The 24,815-nt window shown below is 41.7% G+C and overlaps 2 protein-coding genes and 1 long non-coding RNA gene across 3 annotated transcripts in view; 2 read left to right on the forward strand and 1 right to left on the reverse strand.

Moving 5' to 3' along the window:
• alg6 (ALG6 alpha-1,3-glucosyltransferase) overlaps positions 1 to 24,815 on the forward strand; it is a 273,870-nt gene that overhangs the window by 194,514 nt on the left and 54,541 nt on the right. The gene's annotated exons all lie outside the window — the stretch shown is intronic.
• Positions 1 to 24,815, forward strand: part of ror1 (receptor tyrosine kinase-like orphan receptor 1) — a 165,606-nt gene that overhangs the window by 111,279 nt on the left and 29,512 nt on the right. The window contains exons 2-4 of the mRNA XM_052073358.1: positions 1,101 to 1,163; positions 11,801 to 12,091; positions 12,386 to 12,419. Of these exons, the coding sequence (XP_051929318.1) occupies positions 1,101 to 1,163; positions 11,801 to 12,091; positions 12,386 to 12,419 (388 nt within the window). The remainder of the gene's footprint in view (positions 1 to 1,100; positions 1,164 to 11,800; positions 12,092 to 12,385; positions 12,420 to 24,815) is intronic.
• LOC127605758 (uncharacterized) overlaps positions 1 to 24,815 on the reverse strand; it is a 46,552-nt gene that overhangs the window by 7,036 nt on the left and 14,701 nt on the right. The window lies entirely within an intron of this gene.

Raw genomic sequence — 24,815 nt, forward strand, 5'->3', positions numbered from 1 at the left:
TGCCCCTCATCTGTAATGAAAAGCAGAGGGGGTCGCTCTGTCGTCGGATGGTAATAACGCGGCATTAAGGCCACATGGTTCACTGATGGCATCTCTCTTACATATTGAAACCTTTGCTCAAAGTTCCGTCGGAGGACAGTCAGTCACCAAGTTAAATTTCAAGAACATTGTTTTTATTTTTTTTCTGATCATTTTAAATACTGTCTTTCTACTCCAATGCTTCTAAAATCTCATAAAGATTTTACAGTTGCTGCTTTTCGTTTGAGTTTTGTTGTTTTGGTTGTCGTGTCACATTATAATAATAATAATAATAATAAATAATTATAAATAAAAATTTATAAGCCCCTTTCAAGACACTCAAGGACACTTTACAACCAAAACAAGAACAATAAAACCACAGATAAAATTATAGATAATAAAAGGAGAGATATTAGGTTGTGGCAGAAAATATTATTTTCATTTCTCAGGAAAAAACACGAATCAAAGCTGGAAGAAAAAATCTGATCTGTTGTAAGACACTTTCATGAAGTATAAATTTGTACAACTTGAACGACCACGATTTTCCTCTGGCATGGGAAAAAATCCACGGAACTATCTCGATTAAAACACCTGGCTTGGGGGATAAAGCTCAGTGTGTGAATTGGTTGTGCCTACGTTAATGCATGCAAAAAAAAATAATTACAACAGAGTGAAATTGTCATTTCCATTCAGGGATCATAATTAGTGTATATTAAAAACGTTATTTTTTTAAGAAATGAAAATATAACCTTTACGAATGGTTGTTTGTTGTCACGATTCGGTTTAGGGACCAACAGGTGGCAGTGTGGAGCTCCCCTGGCAGCTGCACACCTGTTGGTCATAGGTAATCAGGCATATAAAAGGACTCCTGCCCACACACTCGGTGTCGGGTCATTGTTGCGTTTGCTGCTGTCATGCTTTGGTTGTTGTTTTTGTTGTTTTATCAATACACATCTTCAAATATACCCTGCTCCTCTCTCCTGCCTGCTTTTTGGGGTCCACCACCACCACGTAACGTGACATTTGTATAATTGAAATAATGAGCTAAAAATGCTAATCGAAACCTCCAACTGTGCTTACAGGATCTGACTTTGCTCAAGACCCCAGCGTGGTAGCAGCCCCTTCATGGAACACTTCTACTGATGGTAAACAAACACACACGATTTACATTTAAGCATCCAGTCTTTATCTCCATCTCGAACCATACCGTAAATTCTAATCTATTGGCTGTTTACAGACACCGGCTGCACTTAACACACGGCGTTTGTGTTTTCTGAGATTGCAGTCAATGAGGTGTTGACAAATGAATGGCAACCTGCAGCAGTTCAAACAAAAGGCACTGTTCCAGTACAGCCGCGATAACTGATGGAACAAATTACACACTTACCTACTCAACACCATGTGGCCATAGACGCAGGTGCATCCCTAATTTCCAATGACCCACTCTGCCTTTTGTTTTGGACTGAAGCTGCAAGTGGATCCTCAAATGATAGATCACCGTGTGCTTTTTTAAATGTATTTGGGTACCGTATTTTCATGACCATAAGGCACACATACGTATGAGATTTTCTCTAAAATATACGGGCCGTCTAATAATGCGGGTCGCCTTGTGTATGCACCCTGTTCCAAAATCTGTGAATGCTGTTGAGTGACTTTGATGACGGGCCCGCTTGACAGGCTAATGTTGGACCGTTGCTTATATCGAGGAAAGGCGGACGTATCTTAGGACAGCATGCGGATATTAAAATAGGAAGGGTAAGCGTGAATGAGGACACTAAAGGCATGGCCCCGCTATGTGTAAAAACTGCCGAGATGTGCATTTTACTAAACAACAATAAGTTTGGCTTAGGACCTCCCGAAAATGGCACCTTTGAAGAGGCGCGTTTACGAAGCATAGTTTAAACACCTAGCTATCAGTTTCGTGGAGGACCGTGGGAATCGAGTCGCCGCGAGAGAATTCAAGATCAACGAATCCATGGTGCTCGGTGCTTTTGTTTACTGAAACGGTGCCATCTATCCATCCGGGCAAGGATGACCGTAGTGCAGCCACACCTGGCACATTACAAGGAAAAACTGGCCATTCTCTGCTCTTGCTACAGTAAAATGTGTAAAGTTCTGCATTACATTAAATTAAAAGGCTTTCTTGCAGATTTTAATCTTTTATTCTGCCACTGTGACTGCCTCACTTGACTTCCATGATCAACTGTTCTCCCGACCAATCCTCACATTACTGCATACCCTCTTGGGCTACGGCAGTTGATGTGGGATAAGCATACTTTTCATTTTAAGAAACAAACAAATAGATTGCCGACAGACACATCCCGTCCAACCACATCATCAACATGGATGAAGAGCCGCTCACTTTCGACATCCGCGGTGAACCACACTGGAGAGAAGAAGGGGGACTATCACAATAGTGATACGAACAACGGGACGTGTGTCACAACTTACACAACCACTTGTTGATCAGCAGGAAGCAAAATAACAACACTGCTGTTTCACTGGGCCAATTTCTTCAGCTAGGCGTATCCGCAACACACAGTTGACTTTCTTATTTCCGAATGATGTTTACAAGCTGGTACATAGTGTGCTGTCACATAGAAACTTGATGGAAGGGTCATTTGAAATTGTTTCTATTTCAAGACTGCAGGAGTAAGATCTAAAACTTTTGGGAAGGGTTTTTTTTTTTTGAAACAGTGCTGCTCAGCATTATCTGGTCAATCTGTTCTCAGCATTGTCCTATGGGACTCAGCAAGCAGACATCCGCCATATCACCCACGAAGATGCCCCAAATTGGAAGGCCCTCAGCATAACTGAATTTGACCTTATTTTGCTCTATCATTTGGTCTGGTTTGATTAATTCCGCTCTTGCGGGGGCCAAATGAACCCCAACATCTGTCTCAGAACAGATGCTCCGGACAGGGTGAGATTTTACTCAACACACAGGCAATGTTGTAGTTTGGCTTGACACGTGGCTTGGGAGGTTAAGGCAATAAGGTTAAACATCAGTGCTAGTTCAAACATAAAAATTATGAGAATCGGTGTGACAGATGACGTTTTTGGGTTTTTTTTTCCCACACAGCCACATGAAATGCTTTAGCAAACACAGATTGTGTGCAGGCATGTGGTGAAACTAGTGTATTTGTGTGTGTCATTTTGAGTTCGGCCTCATAAGCAACATCTGCTCCTTATCTGATGGATGGTTGGTGTGATTGCACCACCTGTTTTGTCTTCAGGGGGGGAATGGTTTAGATTGACCAAGACGACAGCATGCAGGTAGCGCGACTTTATCAGTATGCATCAGAAGCAGGAAGTTATGCTGAAAGAGGCTCATTATTGGGCTCAGCAATACTGGGATGTAATTAGGGGTGTTGATAGTTTACAAAGTTTCTCTTTTTTCGGGCTTCCTTTTCCTTTTTTTAGGCACTTATTCCTTCCTGTCATCACGCAGTTGGAGAGCGAGTCAACTTTAATGAAATTCACCTTTCGCCATCGCTGGCAGCGCTACGGAGCCGAGTCCTCGCAGCGTGTTTAGTTAGCTGCGCAGCCGCTCGGGTTTCTCGGTCGACCCCTCGCTGAGTGCGACCTGCGAAGCGCTCTTCACCCATGATGCTTCACATGTTGAATGCAATCTTTCTGGTCAAGGAAAAATGCGTCATGCGATGTGTCTAGTTAGGAATATGAATAACTTGTGTGCATTGTGGTGGCGATCTGTGGGTTGTCTTGTTTACACACGTGCTGCTGCTCGTCAGTGTGTGATTGCACAAAACCTCTGTGAGAAAATGCGGGTTGATGACAGGACACCATTGAGTTGGCCGCCACATGAAGAGGAAAGGGTACAGAAAAACGGTTTGGAATTCACAGTGAACCTGATGTCGAATACCGCAACACTCGCCGCAAGACAATTGCCTCCAGAGCGGCTTTGTTGCATTGACACTGGTTGGACGTTTTTCTTCTCTTTCTCCTCTTAACATTGCTCACATCAATGTTTGGTGCACTTAACCTTCCTTTAGCTTCTCACTGCTTCATTGTTAGTTGTCAGCCACTGAAGTGCGCAGGCTCTCGGCTTCAAAGACTGTTCATTATTCCATCAACTCTACTGATAAGATGAAGAATAAAATAAGTGCACGTGTTTGTGATCCTGTTGTTTGTTCATCAGTGACAATGATGTCTAAGGCACTTGTGGTCCGAAATAAGACTCCGTTGGAAGTACACTGTAAATGTTCTCTTTTGAGAGCCGCCGGCAAGAAGCGAAGACTGTCCAAATAATTGCTGGCAACAACTGAGTGGTTATTTTCAAACTGAAGCAATGACGTTCAGGAATGGGTTTAAGTTAAGATTAATGCAAGGAATAGACCAATTATCAGCCAAGCCGATTATCGGTGCCGATATGTGTCATTCTGACAGATATCCGCGTCTGCCTTTTTTTAAAAAATCTGACAGCCGATAACAGATCAATCTAAAACTATATAAACTTCAGGTAATCATTCATTTAAAGATTCAATTTAATGAATACTGGATGTTGCTGATTCTGGCATCTCTTAGCACCTTCTGTTTGCAATCAAATCAAAGATAAGTGAAAGATTAACAGTTTGGTTACTTCGGAATTGCAGAAAACTTTGTTTACTGTGGAAAACTAGTGGGAGCTATTGATTTGTTTTTTTTTTCATATTTGAAGACATGCAAATGACACCTAAACTTTTTGTTAGAATTTGAAAACCAAGTTGTTCAAGAGGAAATTAATAAATAAATACATGTGTAATATAAACGCGACATTTTGCAAATCTGGAAAGTTGTTAAATAAACATGAACAGGAAAGTGTTCGGTTTTCTTTTTTGGGGATGGGGGGGGTGTAATTCCACCTCCTTTAACTTCAAAAATCGGGAGCATCCCTCAGAAAAACATATTAGTCTATCTCTGGTTAATCCATCCTTGACTGCAGTGACGACTCCATTGGGGCAAGCAAGACAGTTTGTATATTCTGATCTTCCAGATGGGTCTATTTTCCTTGTTAGCAAATATGTTTCATTTGTTTTAATGCAGTGAGGTTCTCAGACAAAGCCCTGTGCTCCTCAAATTCTCCCTCGCAACAAATCACTTTCACAAGGAATAATAATCTGTGAAATATGAACATGATTGCATCTGCTAGATGTGACATAACTAAAACATGATTTGGGTTGTGAAGTTTACGCTGAATCCCCCTTGAATTTGCTGTGTCTGCAATTTATGAAGGTGAATATCCGGAGTAAAAAAAATCAGAAATGACTCCAGTTGCCCTGACATTGAGCTTTATGATTTGCTTGATTGCAAGTATTTTTTTAAAGAAAAAAATGCCTCCTTTTGATTGATGAAAATGTTAAACTGGGCACATTGATGTTCCAGTACATTGTTAATCCGAATAATAACTCCACTTGTATGATGGTCGTAGAACTCTTTATTTTGCGACCGTCCACCTTAACACACAGAAGGATCCCCCCCACGCCCTCCCACACTCCACAAAACCCGTGCTATGTCCTCAAGGCAACAGTGCCCCCTAGCATTCTAATATTGTAAAGGTTATTACTAAAAATAAAAGAACAACATCACTGAACAGAGTCTCGAGGATGTGCACAAGCTCTTAACAGTCATGGCACAAAATCAAGGCTAAGTGGACTTGCATTGCGCTGATGGCCCTGCGTAGTCCGTAAGCAACTACAGCAGGACGAGAGTTGCCATATACTTCGACTTTCACGCGGTCATCGATAATCAATAACTCTCTGCTCTCTAGTTAAACTGATAAAGGCCTGAAGTAATACGATCCCACCGTGCCATATATGAGCAAACAGTGCTGCTGATTATGAGATGGTGGCTGGGGTAGTACAGTGAGGTGTGAATGGAAAACTGGCAATTTGGTTGTTCAACTTTGGGTACCGGTATGCCGTTATTATCTATAGTCAAGTTAAGTCAACAGTTTTTATAAAGCACTTTCAAACAGCCATTGCTGCATACAAAGTGCTGTACATGGAGCAATTTAACATGCACAATAAACAGTAAGACAAATCGGCATTAAAAAGGCGGTAGAAAGCACCAAACAGTAAAACCAAGAACAAATCTAAGTCATGCTGAGTCGAATGCCAAAGAATACAAGTGAGTTTTGAGGAGGGTTTTGAAGATGGGCAGCGAGGAGGCTTGCCAAATGTTCAGTGGGAGGTGATTCCAGAGAGAGGGACCAGCAACAGAAAAGGCTCGATCCCCTCTGAGCCTCAGTTTAGTTCTTGGTACTTCTAATAATGTCTGGTCCACAAACCTGAGGCGCCGGGCAGGTCTGTAGGGGCGGATGAGCTCAGAGAGGTAAGGTGGCGCGAGATTATTCCGAGATTTGAAAACAAAGTGGTCACTGTCCAGTTTAAGCAACATTGTCCTTTGGAAGCTTCGGTTCAGAGCTGATTAGTGATCGCTCCAATTTGTTTGCATCGGGCGGATGCCATGTTACAAATGTGTTGTTGTATTTCTACTTCAAGTCTCCTCTTGGATTCTGCTTCCTCAAGCACTTGTGCTTCAGTTCATGCAGTCCGCTTCCCTATGTAGCATTAATCACTTCATTTTCGCATCTATTTTGACCGTTTCCAACTCATTTTGTGCTTTTTTTTTTTTGTTCCACCTTTGACTGTGCTTCTTGTGTAGCATATGAGACTCTCACTTTAGCAGCTTCTGCTTTCGCTTGAGCAGCGCTTACCGCGTATGCAAATGAATGTCAGGTCCTGCAATTGCAAACAGACTTGTTACTGGATGACATTTTGTCCGGCGATGACTCTTCAAATGATGCCTTTTCACTGTCGTGGTTTCAACTGAGGTGTTGGTGACACCGATATAGACCACAAATGAAGCCCCTGGAGTTCAGTTTCAATGCGTTTAATTGTCTTCACAAGAATGGAGTGAAACCTGTCATTACAAAGCTAAAGTCGCTCTTTGCACACACTGTAGAGCACATATATTATATATTATAACAATTCAATTCAAATTAATGTCTACACGCATGTGTATGTAATATAATAAAATAGAACTTTAATCTAAAGTGGATGATTAGATCAACTTTCCAGACTGAGTCACATGAGTCCGGCAATTTTCTTGGCTTTGAGAAAACGAACAACCCAGAAGTACGGCAGCAAAAACCGGCAATTACGTCGTCGCAATATGTAGGTACGTCTAGCTTTTCCTTAAATGTCAATAAATCCTTGATTACCCGTTCAAAACGACTAGTAGTCACTTTTAACAACCCAATATTTTTAAGAGTATTATTTACAACCATCAACATATTCACATAGAAAAAGCCTGAGGTGCAACATATGAACGCTGAGCTAAAACGAGTTTGACACCCCTGGACTATATTGTTTTTAAAAATGTAAATGTTTGGTATTTCATGAACTTAATTATGTGATTAGATTTCCTCTCTCCAAATCCCAAGAATTTCTCTGTCATCTGTCTCTGGCATAGTCTTTTTCCTATCCTCCCCGAGCCCACATTGTTATTTCAAGAAGAGCTGGAGTAAATAAATGAGCTCTTGCACATTTCATGTGGACACAATGTGCAGTTGACAAGTTCTTTGCTCGCTCTCAGAGAGTTTGCCAAAAATAACTAGCTTTAGAATCCGCTATCAGTCTTGCCAGCACCTCACACCCACAAGGGGGCTGCCAAAAAATCAGTTCATCAGGAGTAACGAGGGGTTGATTTTCTTGCTCAAGGACTCTTTGACACTTTTTGGGATGGCTACAGACATATACACACATACTTAGACGAAAGCACTGACAAAAGCTCAAGTGTCCTGTGTTTAATTTAACAAGCCCTCCAAACGGATAATCAAGGCAGAGTGAGATGATAAAATGTAAATTCATTTGGGAGGTTGTATAGAATGGATAGCCATGTCTCAACAATTGGGGTTAGAAAGGCAAGGCAACCTAGAATTGAAACCGCAGTTCATTAAATCCTCGTTTCCATTTAAGAACTTGTTTAGTTTTGTCATCTTTTTACCCTGATTGATTATGTTACTGTTTGTAATTATTTCAAATGTTATTCTGCAGGGGAGGAAATGTTGTATTAAAATGCGTAACCCTTTTCTGTGGTATGGCAAAGTTGCTTTTACCCAAAATTAAATGTAGTTATCCACCCGTCTATTTTCTAATCGGCTTATCCTCACATGGGTCGCGGACATGCTGGCGCCTATCCCAGCCGTCTTCGGGCATTCGGCGGGGTTCACCCTGAGTTAGTTGCGAGCCAATCGCATGGCACACATAGATAAACAACCATGCGCGCTCACAATCACATCTAGGGACAATTTGTGGTGCCCAAACAACCTGCCATGCATGTTTTTTGGAATGTGGGAGGAAACCGCAGTACCCGGAGGAAACCGCAGTACCCGGAGAAAACCTGCGCAGGCATGCAAATCCTGCAATGTTCATAGCTGGAATTGAACCCTGCAGCTTTGCACTGTGAGGCCGACGTGTGAACAAGTAGACCATCAATCCGCCAATGTATAGTAATTTTTATCCAATTGGCCGGTGTAAACAAAAGAAGATAACAGAAACGGATATGTGGTTAGTCGGGTGAGTAGACCACTATCTGTATCTTCCTGTTCACCCATCTAAATGATCTGTACTGTATATGCATCTGGACTCAGAGTGGGCAGGACATCAACTGGAAGTGGGTGGGGATTACGAGAAATGAGGTGGGCTGAAATTGCCTATGTTGCCATTTGCATCCATTACCAAGCAACACTAACAACTAACTTTAAATATCAAACGAAACGAAATAGAGGTGAGATGCGGAAAACCGAGTACTGCTTTGAGCAGTGTGAGCCGGAGTCAGGTCAAGCAAGTCCAGAGTGGTCGTCAATTACTGTCTTGTGTGGAAGAGTAATGCTGACATCAGACTACCCAAATGTATGGCAGATGTGTCGCAAACGTAGTGTCTTGTAGCCAATTTTGAGTTGTCTTGATGCATTGTTGCCCTTGTAGTGTGACATAATCAACTATTGGTTGTCTTGCTTCTGGGACGTTTCACGACCACGACGACAAAAGTCTGACGTGTAAGAATTTGTGTTCGTCTTGCTGCATGGTTTGACATGTCCAACATTGTCCTCCGTTTGGTTCTTCTACAGTGACCAATGAGAAGATAGTGCCCTCCTACTTGTGACGAGAGACTGGGTGCGGCGCATACAATCACAATGTGGTGTGCATTCTTTAAAAAGTGACTTGAACAAAAGGAGAAATATTGGAAAGTGCACGTTGCATTTCAAATCATGCTAACTGCAGAGTTTGTAACTGATTCTCAAAATGTGGTGTCATTTTTTGATAATAGGCAGTCCATATTGCCCTCTCGCCACTATCCACGAACTGGTCCATTTTTTCCTTTGGTTTTTTTTTGTTTGTTTGTTTGTTTTCTTTTTTTTTATTTTGCCTATGGGGAGCAGAGAAACAACACATATCCACATAAGGCCTTTATTGACATGACTTTGACAGCTGCTTGTCCCGCCTCCCTGACAGATATGTCCTGGTCGACTAAATATTGATGGAAGCACGCATCGACTGAGCGGGATCTGGTTGGTGATGGACTTCTAGTATGACATCTCCCCCGGTCCAAGACACAGAACGATACTTCTCCGGTAGTCTGTCAGCGCGACAGGTCATGAACGACAAATCGTGTAGCTTGAGAAGGCCATAAGGCACGGCTCCTCTTGCTCCAGCAAGTCTGTCGAAGGAGATGTTGTCACTGGGTGTAACTGGACGATCACAGAGTGAAGAGTGAATACCAAAGTAGTAACCCACTGAGGAATTTCCTTCAGCACAAATACGGACAATGATGAGCTGTACTTGTTTCATGCGCGCACACGGCAATAAAGCCTCATCCGAAATGGATACTTGTCTAAAATTAGTACCCGGCTGATAGAGAAATCTATGAACAAAATTGTAGCATGTTTAAAGTTTCAGTTATTTTGGGAATGTCTGCACATACTCAGCGCAGATGTGTCGGGCGTTTGGGCATAGGGCCTTTTCTTGAGTAATCACATCAAAGCAGGGGGGGTGAACAGATGGAAGAAGGCTAGATTCAATCACAGAGTTGGAATAAACAAATTGGGAACAAAGAGTTGTTGAATACCAAAAGACAGTTTGGGAACAGCTGTCACGCCCAGGTGGACATTTGTCATCAGCAAAGTCTGTGACTTGTGTATTCGGGTAGATCCGATCACTACCGAGGGGCCAGACCGGGGGGTGCGGTATGCAAATCTCAGGGGCAGTGTTTTTCTTATATTTTCCAATAAATGTTCGAACTGGCAGAGAGGGAGCTGAGAGTGTGATGATCGGGCCAACTGCCGTCGTTCGCTCTCAGAGATCCACTCCCGCCGATATTGAAGACAGTTTTCCTGTGTGCCGAGTCATTTTTTTAACTTTGTCCGAGAAAATCCCTGACACCGGCTCTGCCCTTATATTTTTTTCTTGATTTTTTTAACTACCGTAATTTCCAGACCATAAGCCGTACACAAGTGTACAAGTAGTTCAAGGAAGAAAAACAGTGGAACAAGAAAAAATTATAATGGTGCAAAATGTGCAACATTCATTCATTCATCTTCCGAGCCGCTTGATCCTCACTAGGGTCGCGGGGGATGCTGGAGCCTATCCCAGCTGTCTTCGGGCAGTAGGCGGGGGACACCCTGAATCGGTTGCCAGCCAATCGCAGGGCACACAGAAACGAACAACCATTCGCACTCACACTCACACCTAGGGACAATTTAGAGTGTTCAATCAGCCTGCCACGCATGTTTTTGGAATGTGGGAGGAAACCGGAGCACCCGGAGAAAACCCACGCAGGCCCGGGGAGAACATGCAAACTCCACACAGGGAGGCCGGAGCTGGAATCGAACCCGGTACCTCTGCACTGTGAAGCCGACGTGCTAACCACTGGACTACCGGGCCGCCATGTGCAACATGTTGATGGGAATTTTTGGATTGTTCCTATGTGGGAATTGGTGCAATGTTGAAAATCATTCCCAAAATGAATTTAATGAGCTAAACATTTTGAATATAGAATTAAAATGACATTTTTAATGTCTCGATGGAAATTCATGGGAATTCCGGGGTGAAAAACAGACTTAACCGTAAAATGTTGAAATAAAAATTTGCGGGTAAAATATATCAGATTAAATGGCATGGGTGTCAAAGAGAAGCGAATAATTTTGAATATCCCAAAGATGGGAATCTTGCTGGTGAAAATATGCAATATGTTTGAATTTTGAATTTTTGTGGGAATGTTAAAAACTGATCCCAAGGTGAATTGAATGAACTTAACATTTTGCATTTCGAATGGGAGCGAATTTTTGAACGTGTCATTAAAAATGGAGAATTATTGGGGGAAAACTGTGGACTCGTGGGAAAACTATGAATGTTTGAAATGAGAAACATAATAGCCCTCAAGGCGTACATTTTTCAAATATGTTAACGGTGGAATAATTCGAATCAGTCGAGAAATGTAGAACTAGTAGTTGAAAGAAGAAAAACATGTTTGCTTTGAACATTCACACAAATAATGCTGGGTTGGACTCCAGCACGCCTCCAGCATTAGTGAGGAAAAGGGCTCCAGCGAACTGACGCATGGATGGATGGATGGATGGATGGATGGATGATGGATAGATATTATGCTCATATTTTTTCTTCACCTGAGCCATCACCTGGCTCTCCTTACATGTTGTGAAAAGCTGTGCTCACCTCTTTGATGTTTGTCCCTTACGTCGTTTTGCATTCCTGTCTTTCAGGGCTATCTTTTATCCGTCTTGAAACTCCGATGAACAACATCACCACCTCTCTGGGCCAAACAGCTGAACTGTTCTGTCGCGTGTCAGGCAACCCACCGCCGACGGTGCGCTGGCTAAAGAATGACGCGCCTGTGGTACAGGAGCCACGACGGGTTTCGTTCCGGTCCACACCATATGGGTCACGTCTTCGCATTCGCAATCTGGACACCACAGACACTGGCTACTTCCAGTGTGTAGCTACCAACACCCAGGGCACAGTGTCTACCACAGGCGTGCTCTTCGTCAAATTTGGTAAGCATGTACTCAAGAAAACTTGCTAGAGTTCGTGCCTGTGGCAGCTGAGCAGTCGCCACACTAAAAAGGGAATCACTTTCCTACATCACATTGAAAACATTTTATGAGCTGTGTTTAACCATCTTGGTATAATTTAACTTTCTTTCTGATTCCGCTTTTCCTGGAGGGGATCTGGCTCCACTTAACAACACTCGACCTATTCTTGCATGTAGCTGGCAGCTAACACAGAAACAAATGTGGTTATGATAATATTTACCCTGCGGTCAAATATCCCTTTGTCCTCTTTTCCAGATCCGCTGCCTACGCCTCTAGCGGGACGGCCGACGTAAGTAGCTGAATCTGCATGTCCGTTTAAAAAACAAAAAGGGCCTCTAAAAACACACTGCAATGGAGATGAGTAATCCTTCACATCATACCATGGCCGAGCCTGCGATTTATCTATTTATTTGTTTATTTATTTATATTGGTGCCACTTTCACTGTGGCCAAATTAAGAGCCAACGGCGATGGTGAACCGCCCTCAAGGTTTGAGCACAATGAAAGAGGCTTTTCAATAACTATCCATTTTAATGCATCGTAAGATCTAAAATGACTCAATTCTGTTCCATAATTTTGCTGCTGTAATTGGGAATTTCTCCATTATGAGACAAATGAAGGTTTTCTTATCTTATCTTATTTTTCCGACATGGCCCAATGATGGCAACAGAAGCAAGGAAAAAAAAACACCTGAGTTTTGTTAGTTTCTATTAGAATTGCACAAGAGAAGCTGAAATCTTATTTGAAGGATAGTTGTACTTTATTAAGATGTCGTAAAGCCTCCCAAACTTCACATATTTGTCCTAAACTGTCACGTGTGTTGTTATTAGCGTATGAGTCAAATTGGGCAATAAATGCCTTTGACCGCAGCTGAGGTGGGGTGGCAGTCAGCCCATCGTCACTGCAGCTCATTATGAGTGTCATGGGCAACTAAGGCGATGTAAAATCGGGTTGCAGCTGTCAAGAAGACAGGGTCACCTAATGATGGCACACACTCTACCTCAAACCACAGTTGCTAGACCATCACAAATTCTGCCTTTTATTTTTTCTTGAAACATCTGGTGCACCACCTTGTGTTCATTGAAACATGTTCGCTGCAAAGTTAGCTATCTTTCCCAATTTTTTTCTTAAGAAAAAATATATTTATCCTCAATTTGTATGAAATAGTTTTTTTTTCCTTTGGTTTGTGTGGTCATTTTCATTTTTCCACGTTGGCCTTGAGTACACATGTGGCGTGTGGGCGCTTAATAGTTTGTGTGAGTGTGTGTTTGTTCGGGTCGGGGGGCACTTTTAGCCGCAGGAGTAAAGCTGACGAACCAGAGGTCTAAACTTCAATTCAAACATTCTAAAGAGTGTTAAACTCAAGCTGTGGCCACACATCTCATTTTTAGCCTATCTGGCAATAAAAGGCGTGTGGCTGTTTTTTATGGAGGCATAGTTTTTATTTGCCAATAATTGTCATTTTTCAGTGTCCCTTTGTTGGGCTCTCAGTGGTTTGCATGACATGGTAAGAATTTGTAACGATGACTTTCCACATGGTCCTGTCCAGGTGGTCAATTTATCCACTTTCAACTCTATTTTTTTTATTTATAAATTTTATTATTTATTGAAGCTGCGTTCGGACTGCAGGCTCATCTGACTCAAATCAGATTCTTGTTCAGATTGGATTTGGCCCCGTTTAGACCGGGCCACATAATTGACCCCTCTGACAGGTTGACTGACTGTAGCAAAAGCATCGTAATGGAGGCATGTTTGAAGTCATCGAATTGCAACAGCGGAAACACACGAAACACTTTCATCAGACTTCTTTCTATACATGCCCTCGAGCTTTGCTTGTATGCCACCATCTCTCGACAGACCGATAAGGCAATGCATTTCCTCTCTGTCCAGTGCCTGCTGTCTTCAATTTTTTCGATGTGTAGCATTCTCTTTCCTGCTGTATTTCCTGCTTTGATTGGTGCTTTCCACTTTGGCGCAATGGGTGAGGTCACAGAAAGTTAAAACCGCTAGATTTGTTTGTAGCTGGTCAGACTGAGACTTATCCTGCCCAAACCCGAAATGAAGCTACCTCTTGTATATGGCTTCATTTCGCAAAAATCGAATTTCATGTGATTTTTGACTGTTCAGACTACAAAAGATCTATCCACTTTCAGTCTGGATGGGTTGAAAATGGGATTTTGGCTGCCAGTCTGAACAAGGCCTAAATCCAGGAAACGCTCAATTTACCGTATTGGCCCGGATATAAGACGGTGTTTTTTGCATTGAAATAAGACTGAAAAAGTTGGGGTCGTCTTATATTCGGGGTCTAGACATTATACCCATTCACAACGCTAGATGTCACCCGATATCATTGAAGCGAATGCTGAATTTGACTCCCCAATCCAAAGTGAACCCCTGCCACGAAGAATAAAAATAAAAATAGTGGTTGCATGAAGAAGAAAAATGCAAAAAAAAAAATAGCGGTAAGAAGGAAAAGAGAAGAAAATAATAGAAGAGATAAAAAATGGACAAACGTAGTGACAATCTGGAGAAAAGTGGGTTGAAGATCGGCCAGGTTAATCGGCAGCTGAGGAGAAGTTATGATGTAATTTACATTTCAAAAACCAGAAGCCATTCACTTACGAATGTGATTGCACTTTAGGTTTGAATGAGGCAAAATAACATGCTTTTTCTCTCAAATATATTGTTTTAATCATTTGTTTCAGATGTACTGTAATTATTTTCTGTATAAAAATTAATGTGGTGTTCCAAATGTCTTTTTTCAAACTTGAGTCTTGAAAAAGAGGGGGTCGTCTTATAATCAGGGCTATCTTTTATTCGGGCCAATACGGTACTTTAAATGTGCAAAAGTGCTCCTCCTCACCCAGGTGAATAGTGGAAAGGACCTTGACAGAATCCCCGTGGAAATTTAAAATTTCCATGTCTTTTTTTTAAACACAAGATGTTACCACAGAGCCGCCAAAGATAATAACAGTCAATGTTTAGACTTTGGTCGTGTTTACATGTATCATATCCTATAAATATAAATGAATGATCTCATGTATTTGACATTTGTCCAAAGACACCAGCCAACATGATTTCCCAGGTTTGGTCACGTAACGTTCCACATTCAGTGGATTGAAATTAAGAAGTAGCCTAAAATTTCCCATTCATAATGTATAACACTGGTCGCAATTGTATTTGTGTTTTATTCGAGGTGTTCGTAACGGTCCTAGATTTTAAACATGTCGTGATGTCAACATGGGCAAAAAAAATATTAGTCTCTCATGGGTCTTGAGCAAGGGGCAGGCACTGTATAGAAAATCTGTTAGCCTCCTTGAAACATCACAAATTAACACATGATGTTTTGTTTATACAGTACATACCAACATAAAGAGCAGAGTGTAAAATGTGGTGTTTGCGGAATGGTGCGGTGGCTCGTATCTTGGCTCTCCCCAGCAAACACTTGGAGTATCTGCTAATTTTCTGGCTAGTAAAGATTGGCTACGAGGTTTGACCATTGGCCAAGGCCAAGACACAAAGAATGGTAATGATGTTCTCATTTAACTCTTGCACTGGAAGCCAAGAAGTCATAACCATTCCTTGAAGTCACGCCTCACATCCTCGTTTTTATTACCGTACTTTTGCCCAACCAAAGTTAAAATCGACTTCAGTTCTCTTGAATTGTTCATGAATATGTCAACAGTTGTCTTTCACCAAGAGACAGATGAAAATGTTTCCAATGTTCAGGAATATGTCAACAGTTATCTTTCACCAAGAGACAGACGAAAAGGTTTCCGCAACAACCTTCATCTCTGTTCTCTTTACTTCACCTTTATCCTCCGTCTCTCTCTCTTCTCGTTGCATTGGTCATGTTTTTACAGAGCCTGAACAAATACAGGTTGAGCCAAAGACAGAACACCCCCACCGATGCCCTCTCTCTCTCTCTCTCTCTCTCTCTCTCTCTCTCTCTCTCTCTCTCTCTCTCTCTCTCTCTCTCTCTCTCTCACCCTCCCTCGCTCTCTCTCTTCCCTGCCACACTTTGCTTTTTGGCAGGGAAAAAAAGAGCAGTGATGGAAATGTCGGGAGGGTGAAAGAAAAACAGTGTTAGTCGAGTGGGAGGACGATGGTACCATTAACACTCAGGCCGCGTGTTGTTCTTTGATTCCCGACTACGCTCAGGGATGATGACTAGTGTTTAGCTGAAAGAAGAAGGTTTATCTGTAAGATCACATCAGAGTCAGCTAATAACTCAGGCCTGCGATTTAAACCGCGTGAACTCTGCTTATAACATCTCATCGACACCAAAGATGCTCAACCGTTGGGGCCGCACCGCAAACCCACAGCATTGTAATTCTGTATAGCAGGGGTCCCCAATGTTTTACCTGTTTTAACCGGTTTAATGTCAGACAATATTTTCAGGGACCGGCCTTTAAGGTGTGATTGATAAATACAACAAAATAATATGATATGACCTGCATGAAAACTGTGGTATTTTCTAAACATAATAATAAATCCGAATCATGACACGAGGAATGTCCGTTCTGGCTGCAACACTCTCTGGTCGGTATGGTAATGTTTAAACGTGCTTTCAAAATAAAATACACCACGAATACATAGTGCATGAAAAATATGACTCACCACCACCGCATATTATGCAGAGTGGCCTTGGTGCGTGGGAATCTGCCGTTGAGATAAATCCATATTTTAAGTAGGGCTCCTGATACTGTCTTTAAATGTAGCCTTTTTTTTCTTGAAAGGTAGAGGCTAATCTTATGTTCCCTGGCTAGGCCTTTTCCCCTTCCTAAAAACGTTTGGTTTTTTTTTTTACTCATTTTGCTAGCCTCTGGGTTTCATTTTAGCGGTAACCTATCACGTGACCGAGAAGTGCACCTGCTTCAAGAGTGACATACTGTAGACGGATGTAACAGAGAATCTGCTATTTTTTTCAATATAAATCATCTTTCAGATTCCGAAATAAGTAAAACGGAAGTAATGTAAGTTCCTTTTTCTTTCTGTACGGCCCAGTACCTAATGACCCACGGACCGGTACCGGTCTGTGGCCCGGGGTTTGGGGACCGATGATGTGCAGTACTTCAAAATTATGCTGCTGCCGATTCAAGATGGGACGTAAATAGGACCCAAGGGTTTTAAAATGGGATTTATTTATTTTTTCCAATATGGACAAACACCAGTATCTGTGCGCAATGCATTTCCCAAGTGAAATTCTGTCTTTTGTACAACTCTGATGTTAATATTATTTAACTTGGTGTACTACTGGTTATCCTGTATGTCTCATAGTGCATGCTCATAACATTATAAAAACGATATCGCCATATGACACGATGGGCGATTTAAAATAATACTAAGTATCATGGATACAAGTGTGAACTAAATGGTTGCCAACAATGGGCATATGCCAGCATGCCAGAGAGTAACAGCTCACAGGGGGGGCTGGGTGTATGAACTAGTTTATTTGTGGAACGAAGAACTGAGTTAAATAATTTCCATTGTGAACTATGAACTGAACACTGAATCGCTGTACACAGAATAACTTTTACAACACTATATGTTGGTTTGTGTGTATATGCTGTTAACTAAATATTAGCTAGGCATTTGCATTTGTATGTTGACTCGCTGTTTTACTTGCAGTTTAACTTGTTGGCTCATTGTTGGCGTTAGATGTGCTTACCCTCTTCCGACTTTGAGTCTGGATCGGATAGTCATCTGTGAGGTGCTGGCCGTGGCGGCCTGAAAAGGGTGGAATCGGCTCGAATAGTCCTGTGCATGTCCAAAGACGCCCCTGCCCTCCTCGCATGTCCAGCACGGGCCTCTGGTGGGGAGTGGGAAGAGCAGCGGCACACGGCAGCTCAGCCGGGCCGGCTGAAGAGGTGCCGCATTCCATACGCACATATTTCCTATTGTTCCTTCTTCGTTCGTGCTTCTCACGCCCAGTCAACTAAGCATCGAAATTTACCACCAACATTGAGAATCTGGACGATTCCGGGAAAAAAATCAAAATTATTGTGCAGGTTCCACTCGATTCTCGTGTCGAACTCTACCCGTGACCCTCAAGACAAGCGCTGTAGAAAGTGGATGAATAGGTATTTCTTGATTCTTCACTTCTTTAATCATGTGTTACTGTGCATATTTGTAAAAATGACCCAAATTTTATTGAAGGCTGGTTTTGAAAAATACCTTTTGAAGTGAAGTCCCACTTAAGGAATTTGGGATTGTGGGAGTTGAGAAACCAGCACCATTTTCACCGTTTCTTAGAACTATAAATGAGTGCTTCATCTATGTTTTTGATCACATGCTCCGGAGGCGTTTAATTTGACAACAGCAGTAAAATGGACTTTATGGTACATGGCCACAGATCTGAAGTCTCTGTCTGTGTTTACAATTGGCATTTCTCCCTGTTTGAAATGATTAATACCACGACACCTTGGTTGCTGACACTGTTTATATTTCTCAGTGTTCTCGTTCTTTTTTTTTTCCTCCACAGTGTCAAAAAAGAAAAATACTAAAATAGCACACTTTCTCCTCTTCTTTTTCTTCATTGTGTCTCTGCTTTATCCAAGTGCACTTGAACATAGAACAGACAATTTTAACCAAGAACGCATTCTCTGACTGTGCCTTTCTTCAAACCTTCCTGTCATTTACTCTATTTCAACATACAGCTCACAGAACCTGTTGTACATTGCTCCTCACCTCCTAAATTATTGCAAATATTAGAAATCTGTATTTTTTTTAGCTTCTAGGTAAAACTATTTTGGAATATTTGGTGCTGCTACCTGTTTTTATTCACAATTCCATGGAAGCTGTACAAAAAAAAGTACAGAGGTGGACTTCGGGGCAAAATGACCCACAACGCAAATAGGGTTGAAATCAAGGTCACAAAGTTATTTACACACCATAGAATGTTTCAGTGTTTTAGTTGTGTCTCAGATCAATTAGTAGAACACGTGAACAAGACGGTAGCAGACATAAACAAGACAAGATAGGTGGCGTTCTCGTAGATGGCAGAACTCTTTTTTTGTGGATTTCAAGGGGCTATAAAGAGAGAGAGTAGTTTAGTTATTATTTATTTCCTGTTTTTTCTGTGAAGAACTCAGAGAGGGTTATTTAGTTATTATTTATTTCATTAATAGTGTTATTATTTGTTTTCTGACTTTTTTTTCTGTAAAGAACCTGGAAAGGGTTATTTGGTTATGTGTGGCTCTCTGGGAAACAATACATTTTTTAAGCTCCTATACGATGGTTGATGTTACAAACTGAAACCGGCCCCCCATCAGAGAAGGGAAATGTTATGTGGCCCTCACAGGAAAAAGTTTGGGGACCACTGGTTTAAAGGGTGGGGAAAAAAGTAGAGGCTTCTCGTATGGAAAATACCTTTGGACATCTGAGGGCTTATATTTCATTTCATACTTGTGATCTGGTTTGGAATACATTAGATGTGGAATAATTGTTATTACTGTCAACTGTGAACAGTTAATCTTGTGCATGGTTATGTAAAAACTCTTTACCTTTCATCTTTTTGTACTGTCAATATACTGACATAGTGGCTAAGAAACCAACCAACACATGCTAAATGACTGTAATTAGCCAGCCATCAACACTACTTAAAAGCGATATCTTCTCTGTCGTGAGCTGTGAGGCCCATACAACCGTCAGCCCACTGGCAATCCAATTATGCAGTTAAAGAATGAAAGCACAGCTAATTTGAGTTCATTATGGGCACTATTGCGACATGTATCTACTCTCAACGCCGTCCACAAGATGATTGAGAAATTATTTTAAGGGAGTCGTTTCTAAGAAGTGCAACTTGCTCGCAGGTATAAGAAAACTCGAACACAATAATCGCCTTCAATTGCTATTCTTTATTTGCAGCTCTCTTGGAAGCTTTATGTAGTCGCAGGTTACACGTCAATGAGCAGCAGCTTTGGGTTATGAGTGATTTGGGGTGAGTTTGAGGGATTACTAACTGTTCATCTGATCCAGTGGAATCGGCAGTCCTGTTATATCTAAACATTTATTCGGTGTGTATTAAAACCAGACACAATAAATAAGAATGTTGCCTTTTTAAAAAAAATACATTTAAAAATGGTACCAGCATAGGTCAGTCATGATTTTTAGGGTTTGAATTTCTGCTCCTGCCTTCCTGTATGGACGTTCTCCGGGTATTCCAAAAACATGCATGATAATGTCAGGTTGAATGATGATCACTTGTCCAGAATTGTGATTGGTCGTACTGTATATGCCCTGCGATTGGCTGGCAACCAGTCCAGGGTATATCCCACCTCATGTCGAAAGTCAGCTGGGTTAGGCTCTAGCTCACCCGTGACCCAAATATGGACAAGCCCTATTAAAAAACGATAAATGGTATGGAACCACGGTGGTGCATGTATTCAGAAGTATGTATGTGTGTCCACTAAATGAAATGTTGGCCACCTCCAACACAAAGTCAGGTCAGATCTGCTGCTATCCTTTGATCCGAAACAGGATAAGCAACAGTAAACCAATGGACGGAGGGTATACTTATGATCTACCTGCTAATAATATGAATAGAAATATGAATGTGAAGTGCATGTTTTCCACTTTTTTTTTTTTACAGCAGTCGTACTCCGAAATGGAATTAATTCCTTTCCTTTTTCTCTAAACACAACACACCACAATGACCAAGTTTTTTTTTTCGAATTAAGTCCAAAAGGGAAAAAAAGTCAGCAAACTATTACGAAATACAGCAATAAAATTCCACAAGCTTGACACACCTATCTTTACCCGTTTCTCTTTGTGTAGCACCTCTCAAGCGCCATCAGGTTGGATGAGAAGCATTGGAGCGCAGCCATTTTTAGATATGTCAAGAGATATTTCATCGGATTCAACTCAGGGGCTCTGGTTGGGCCCTCAATGGCATTCACGGAGTTGTCCTGAAGTCATTGCTCTGATAACTTGGCAGTGTGTTTCGGTCAGATCATTGCCTCGCTCAAATATGTACCATCTCCCCACTCTGAGTTCCTGCGCACTCTGTAGATTTTCATCCAGGATGTCTCTGGACTGGACATTGCTACTGCATCCCTCTGTCCTTCAATCCGAAGTAGTTTGCCACATTTCTGCCGCTGAAAAACATCCCCAAAGCATAATGTTGCTACCATGATGCTTTACTGAGATTGACTGGTGTCTCGTTTTCTCCAAACACGAGAGCGAGCATTCAGGCCCAAGAGTTCAATCTGTGTATCATCAGACCAGTCAATTATGTTTCCAATGGTCTAATAGTCCTGCAGAGATGTTGTTTTTCTGGAAGGTACACTCCTTCCTACAGTCTTCAGATTGCTCAATTTAGTTGCGCTGCTCGCTGTAGGAAAAGTTCTGGTGGCACTGAACTCCATTTAAAGATAAAAGGGGCCACTATTGTCTTTGGTAGTTTCAAAGCTGCAAAAATGTGGCTCTATTTTTCGCCACATATTTGCCTCAAGGCAATCCTGTCTCGGTCCACAGATAATTCCTTTGACTTCATGCTTGGTTTGTGCTCTGACATGCCCCGTCAACTGTGGGACAGTAGTGTATAGCAGATGTATGCCTTTTCAAATCATGTCAGGTCTACCAAATTTATTCCAGGTGGACTCCAATTAAGCTATAGAGGCATCTCAAGCATGATCAGTGGATGCATTTGAGCTCCATTTTGAGATTCTCGACCAGGGGGTCGGGAACCTATGGCTCGCGAGCCATATGTGGCTCTTTTGATGATTGCATCTGTCTCGCAGATAAAACAAAACATTCTCGCTTGTTTCATCCATCCATTCATCAATTTTTTTACTGCTCATTTCCTGTTTGCGCTGCAGTTGGCTCCAGGAGCAATTTTGATTGGATAACACTGGCCTACGTTGGCCGTTGCTGTGTAAACAGGTAAACGCCCCCTTTTGAATCAGCCCGCTCGTCATGAGCTCAATGCTAATACTAAACTAATAAAATGGTGAAAAGAAAAAAAGATGACAAGTACGGTAGACTTTAGGACGAATGGACCAAAGGATTCGCCTTTTTGGAAAGAACAGGTTCTTTGGTGTGATTTGCAATGACAAAATACCATCGATGAATCAGTCGAATCTAAAGTGGCACTTTGACAGGCGCCATGTTACATTTGCATCAAAATACCCTGCGAGAGACAGCGGAAAGGAAGCATGCATGCTACTGAGCAGGGTGCAAGCTAGCTAGCAGCAACTCTGCGTGTGGATCCGGCAAGCTGACTATAATTCCACTAGTTTTGCTGGATTTTTAGAGATAGATTTTTATAGGAAAACCATTCACATTAAAATAAAAAAGAAACCACAAGACTGTATCCTGTAGGATACAGTCAGTCTTTTTTATTATTATTATTCATATAAGTTCATCGTGTCTATGTGGGGAGTTCTGCGTGTGATTTTGAGGAAAAATGCAAAAAATGTAATCAATTTTGGAATAAGAAAAGATGTGAAAGGTGTAGTGCTGTGAATACTTCCAGATGTATTGTAAAGGCTTTTTTTTTAACCAATTCATCACAATGACTTAAAAGTAAATAAAACTCCAGAGCGAACCCTGGAGTTAAAAAAAAGTCACAATCTAAAGTGTTTTAATTAAACCTCTGGTATATCTTACCACATAGATATATTTAGCATAGTTCTTTAGTTGGCAAGTTTTTAATTACTCTCGCATGTGGCATTGGCAGTTACAAGTCTCGAAACAGGTGGCAAAAATATTTTCATTTCGAGGCTATTTATAGTCAAAACAATGCACTTGTCTCTGTACATTAGCTTGTCGGTGAACCGTATGTTCAAGGTTGGTGAGAACACTGGTCCAACTGCAATTTTTTTTGGGGAGCTGCAAATTTCTATCAGTCTATCAGATGTTGTGTTAAGATATGCCATTTAAATATGATTTCCAAGTTGTTACAATGAGGCGGTTTGTGGTTCAGGACACAGAAACTGAAAATATGTCGTTTTGAAGCCAGGCCCACACAAAGCTGCTCTCCATAGTTGGTCATAATGGCCTCTTAACTCTGAGTGTTAACTTGCCTGTGTGCCGAATTGAGAAAGTCTGGATTTCAGTTTCACTTCTCCTCACATCAGTGCCAGTGTCAACACTGCTGTGGTTCTCAGATACCGGCCAGGATTGATGACGATCTGCTGCTCAGCACAGGCGCTGCAGCTCCTTTAAACTTGGAGTTTGACAGGCCCACTCACATTTTTGGGGATGCGTTGCTTCTCAGCCGCATGCTGATCCATTTGATTGCGCACATCAGACTCATGCGGACGGTCTGCTCCTTTTAAGTCACCGTGGAAGCTTATTCAAAAGTATTTCTCTAATTCTGGATTTCACTGAAATTATGACCAACTTACTTGTGGTACTATCACTAGTGTTGTTTTGTTTGCGGGATCGAAGGCTGTCACTAACGAATCTTTTTAGAATCGAATATCCTATCAACATGAACATCCCCACACACTCAACGCATCAACCGGTTGATGAATGTTTATTTTTTTTCCTGTGAAAATTTCATCCATTGATAAGCAGGCCTCTCAAATAACAAAACAAATGATCCAACCGCGACTGTCCCACTCGTTTGCTTTTCAGATAATTTTTGTGCACATTTCCCAAAATCGTGTCACACTCGCACTCAATCACAGCTTTGCCATGTGTGAAGGAAGAGACGCGGGGAGCAAGCTCAGTTTAGCTCAGTTAGGTGGAGAAGCCTAAACCTGCAACAAGACAAATTTAACCAGACACGATGAGTTAGTGATAGATGTAAAGTAGTGATGGGAAATCCTGTGCCGAGGCTTTCGCTTATTCAGTGCTGGTTGATTTTCAAAGTAGCACACAGTGAGCTGCACTTTGTGAATTTCTTGAAACGGTGATACTCACACAAAGCGGCATTTGCAAAATACACGTGGCAGCAACAAACGTCCATGTGGTCACGGCGGAATGAAAGGGTACATTTTGCCTTAAAATTGCTTCTACATTTGATAAAGGGTTTTTGATGGCAAGAGGTTTACTCCCAAATGTATGTTTGTTTGCTTTTTTTTCTTTTTTTAAAAACATGAATTCTTATGGGAATGTATGTATTCAGTGTATGTAAATGATAGTTTAAGGAAAGGGGCTGCCTTTGTGTTTATGTTTGGATTGCTTTAAATTACAAAATGTGAGTGGATGTAGTTCTTGACACATACTCCCAACCGGCTGGATCTTTCACACCTCTAGCATCTAGGCAACGCACACATACCCACACTCTCAGTCACACACGTCCGACACGCTTGCAGCCCTCCACTAAGCACCGTCAAATAAGTGCACACACAGTTACTCTTACAAACTCTATCTCTCACATGTGTTTGGTGAAGCCCTCGACGGGGCTTAATTGCCGTCTTGTTGTAGATTCTTTTTAGCCCAGTGCTGATTGATTGGGGATCAGAGCCCTAATATGGCTCATAAGGGATGGGCCCTTTGACATGGTCTGGTCCCCGGGCGCTAGTACTATTTGAAATTAGAGATCCTATAAGAACCCCCCTACCACAAGCCTGGATGCCCCCGATTTCGTTTCGTGACGCGTCACACACTTTGAGGATGGCGTGTGTGAACGCATGTCTGTGGACCTGATGGATGTGCTACCTGCTTATATCATAATCAGAAGTCCAACTAGGCATTTGGTTATCGATCTCTCTTAGTGTGGCCGCGTTGTACTC

This window comes from Hippocampus zosterae, chromosome 8 (genome assembly GCF_025434085.1).
Source record: "Hippocampus zosterae strain Florida chromosome 8, ASM2543408v3, whole genome shotgun sequence".
Classification (NCBI taxonomy): Eukaryota; Metazoa; Chordata; class Actinopteri; order Syngnathiformes; family Syngnathidae; genus Hippocampus; species Hippocampus zosterae.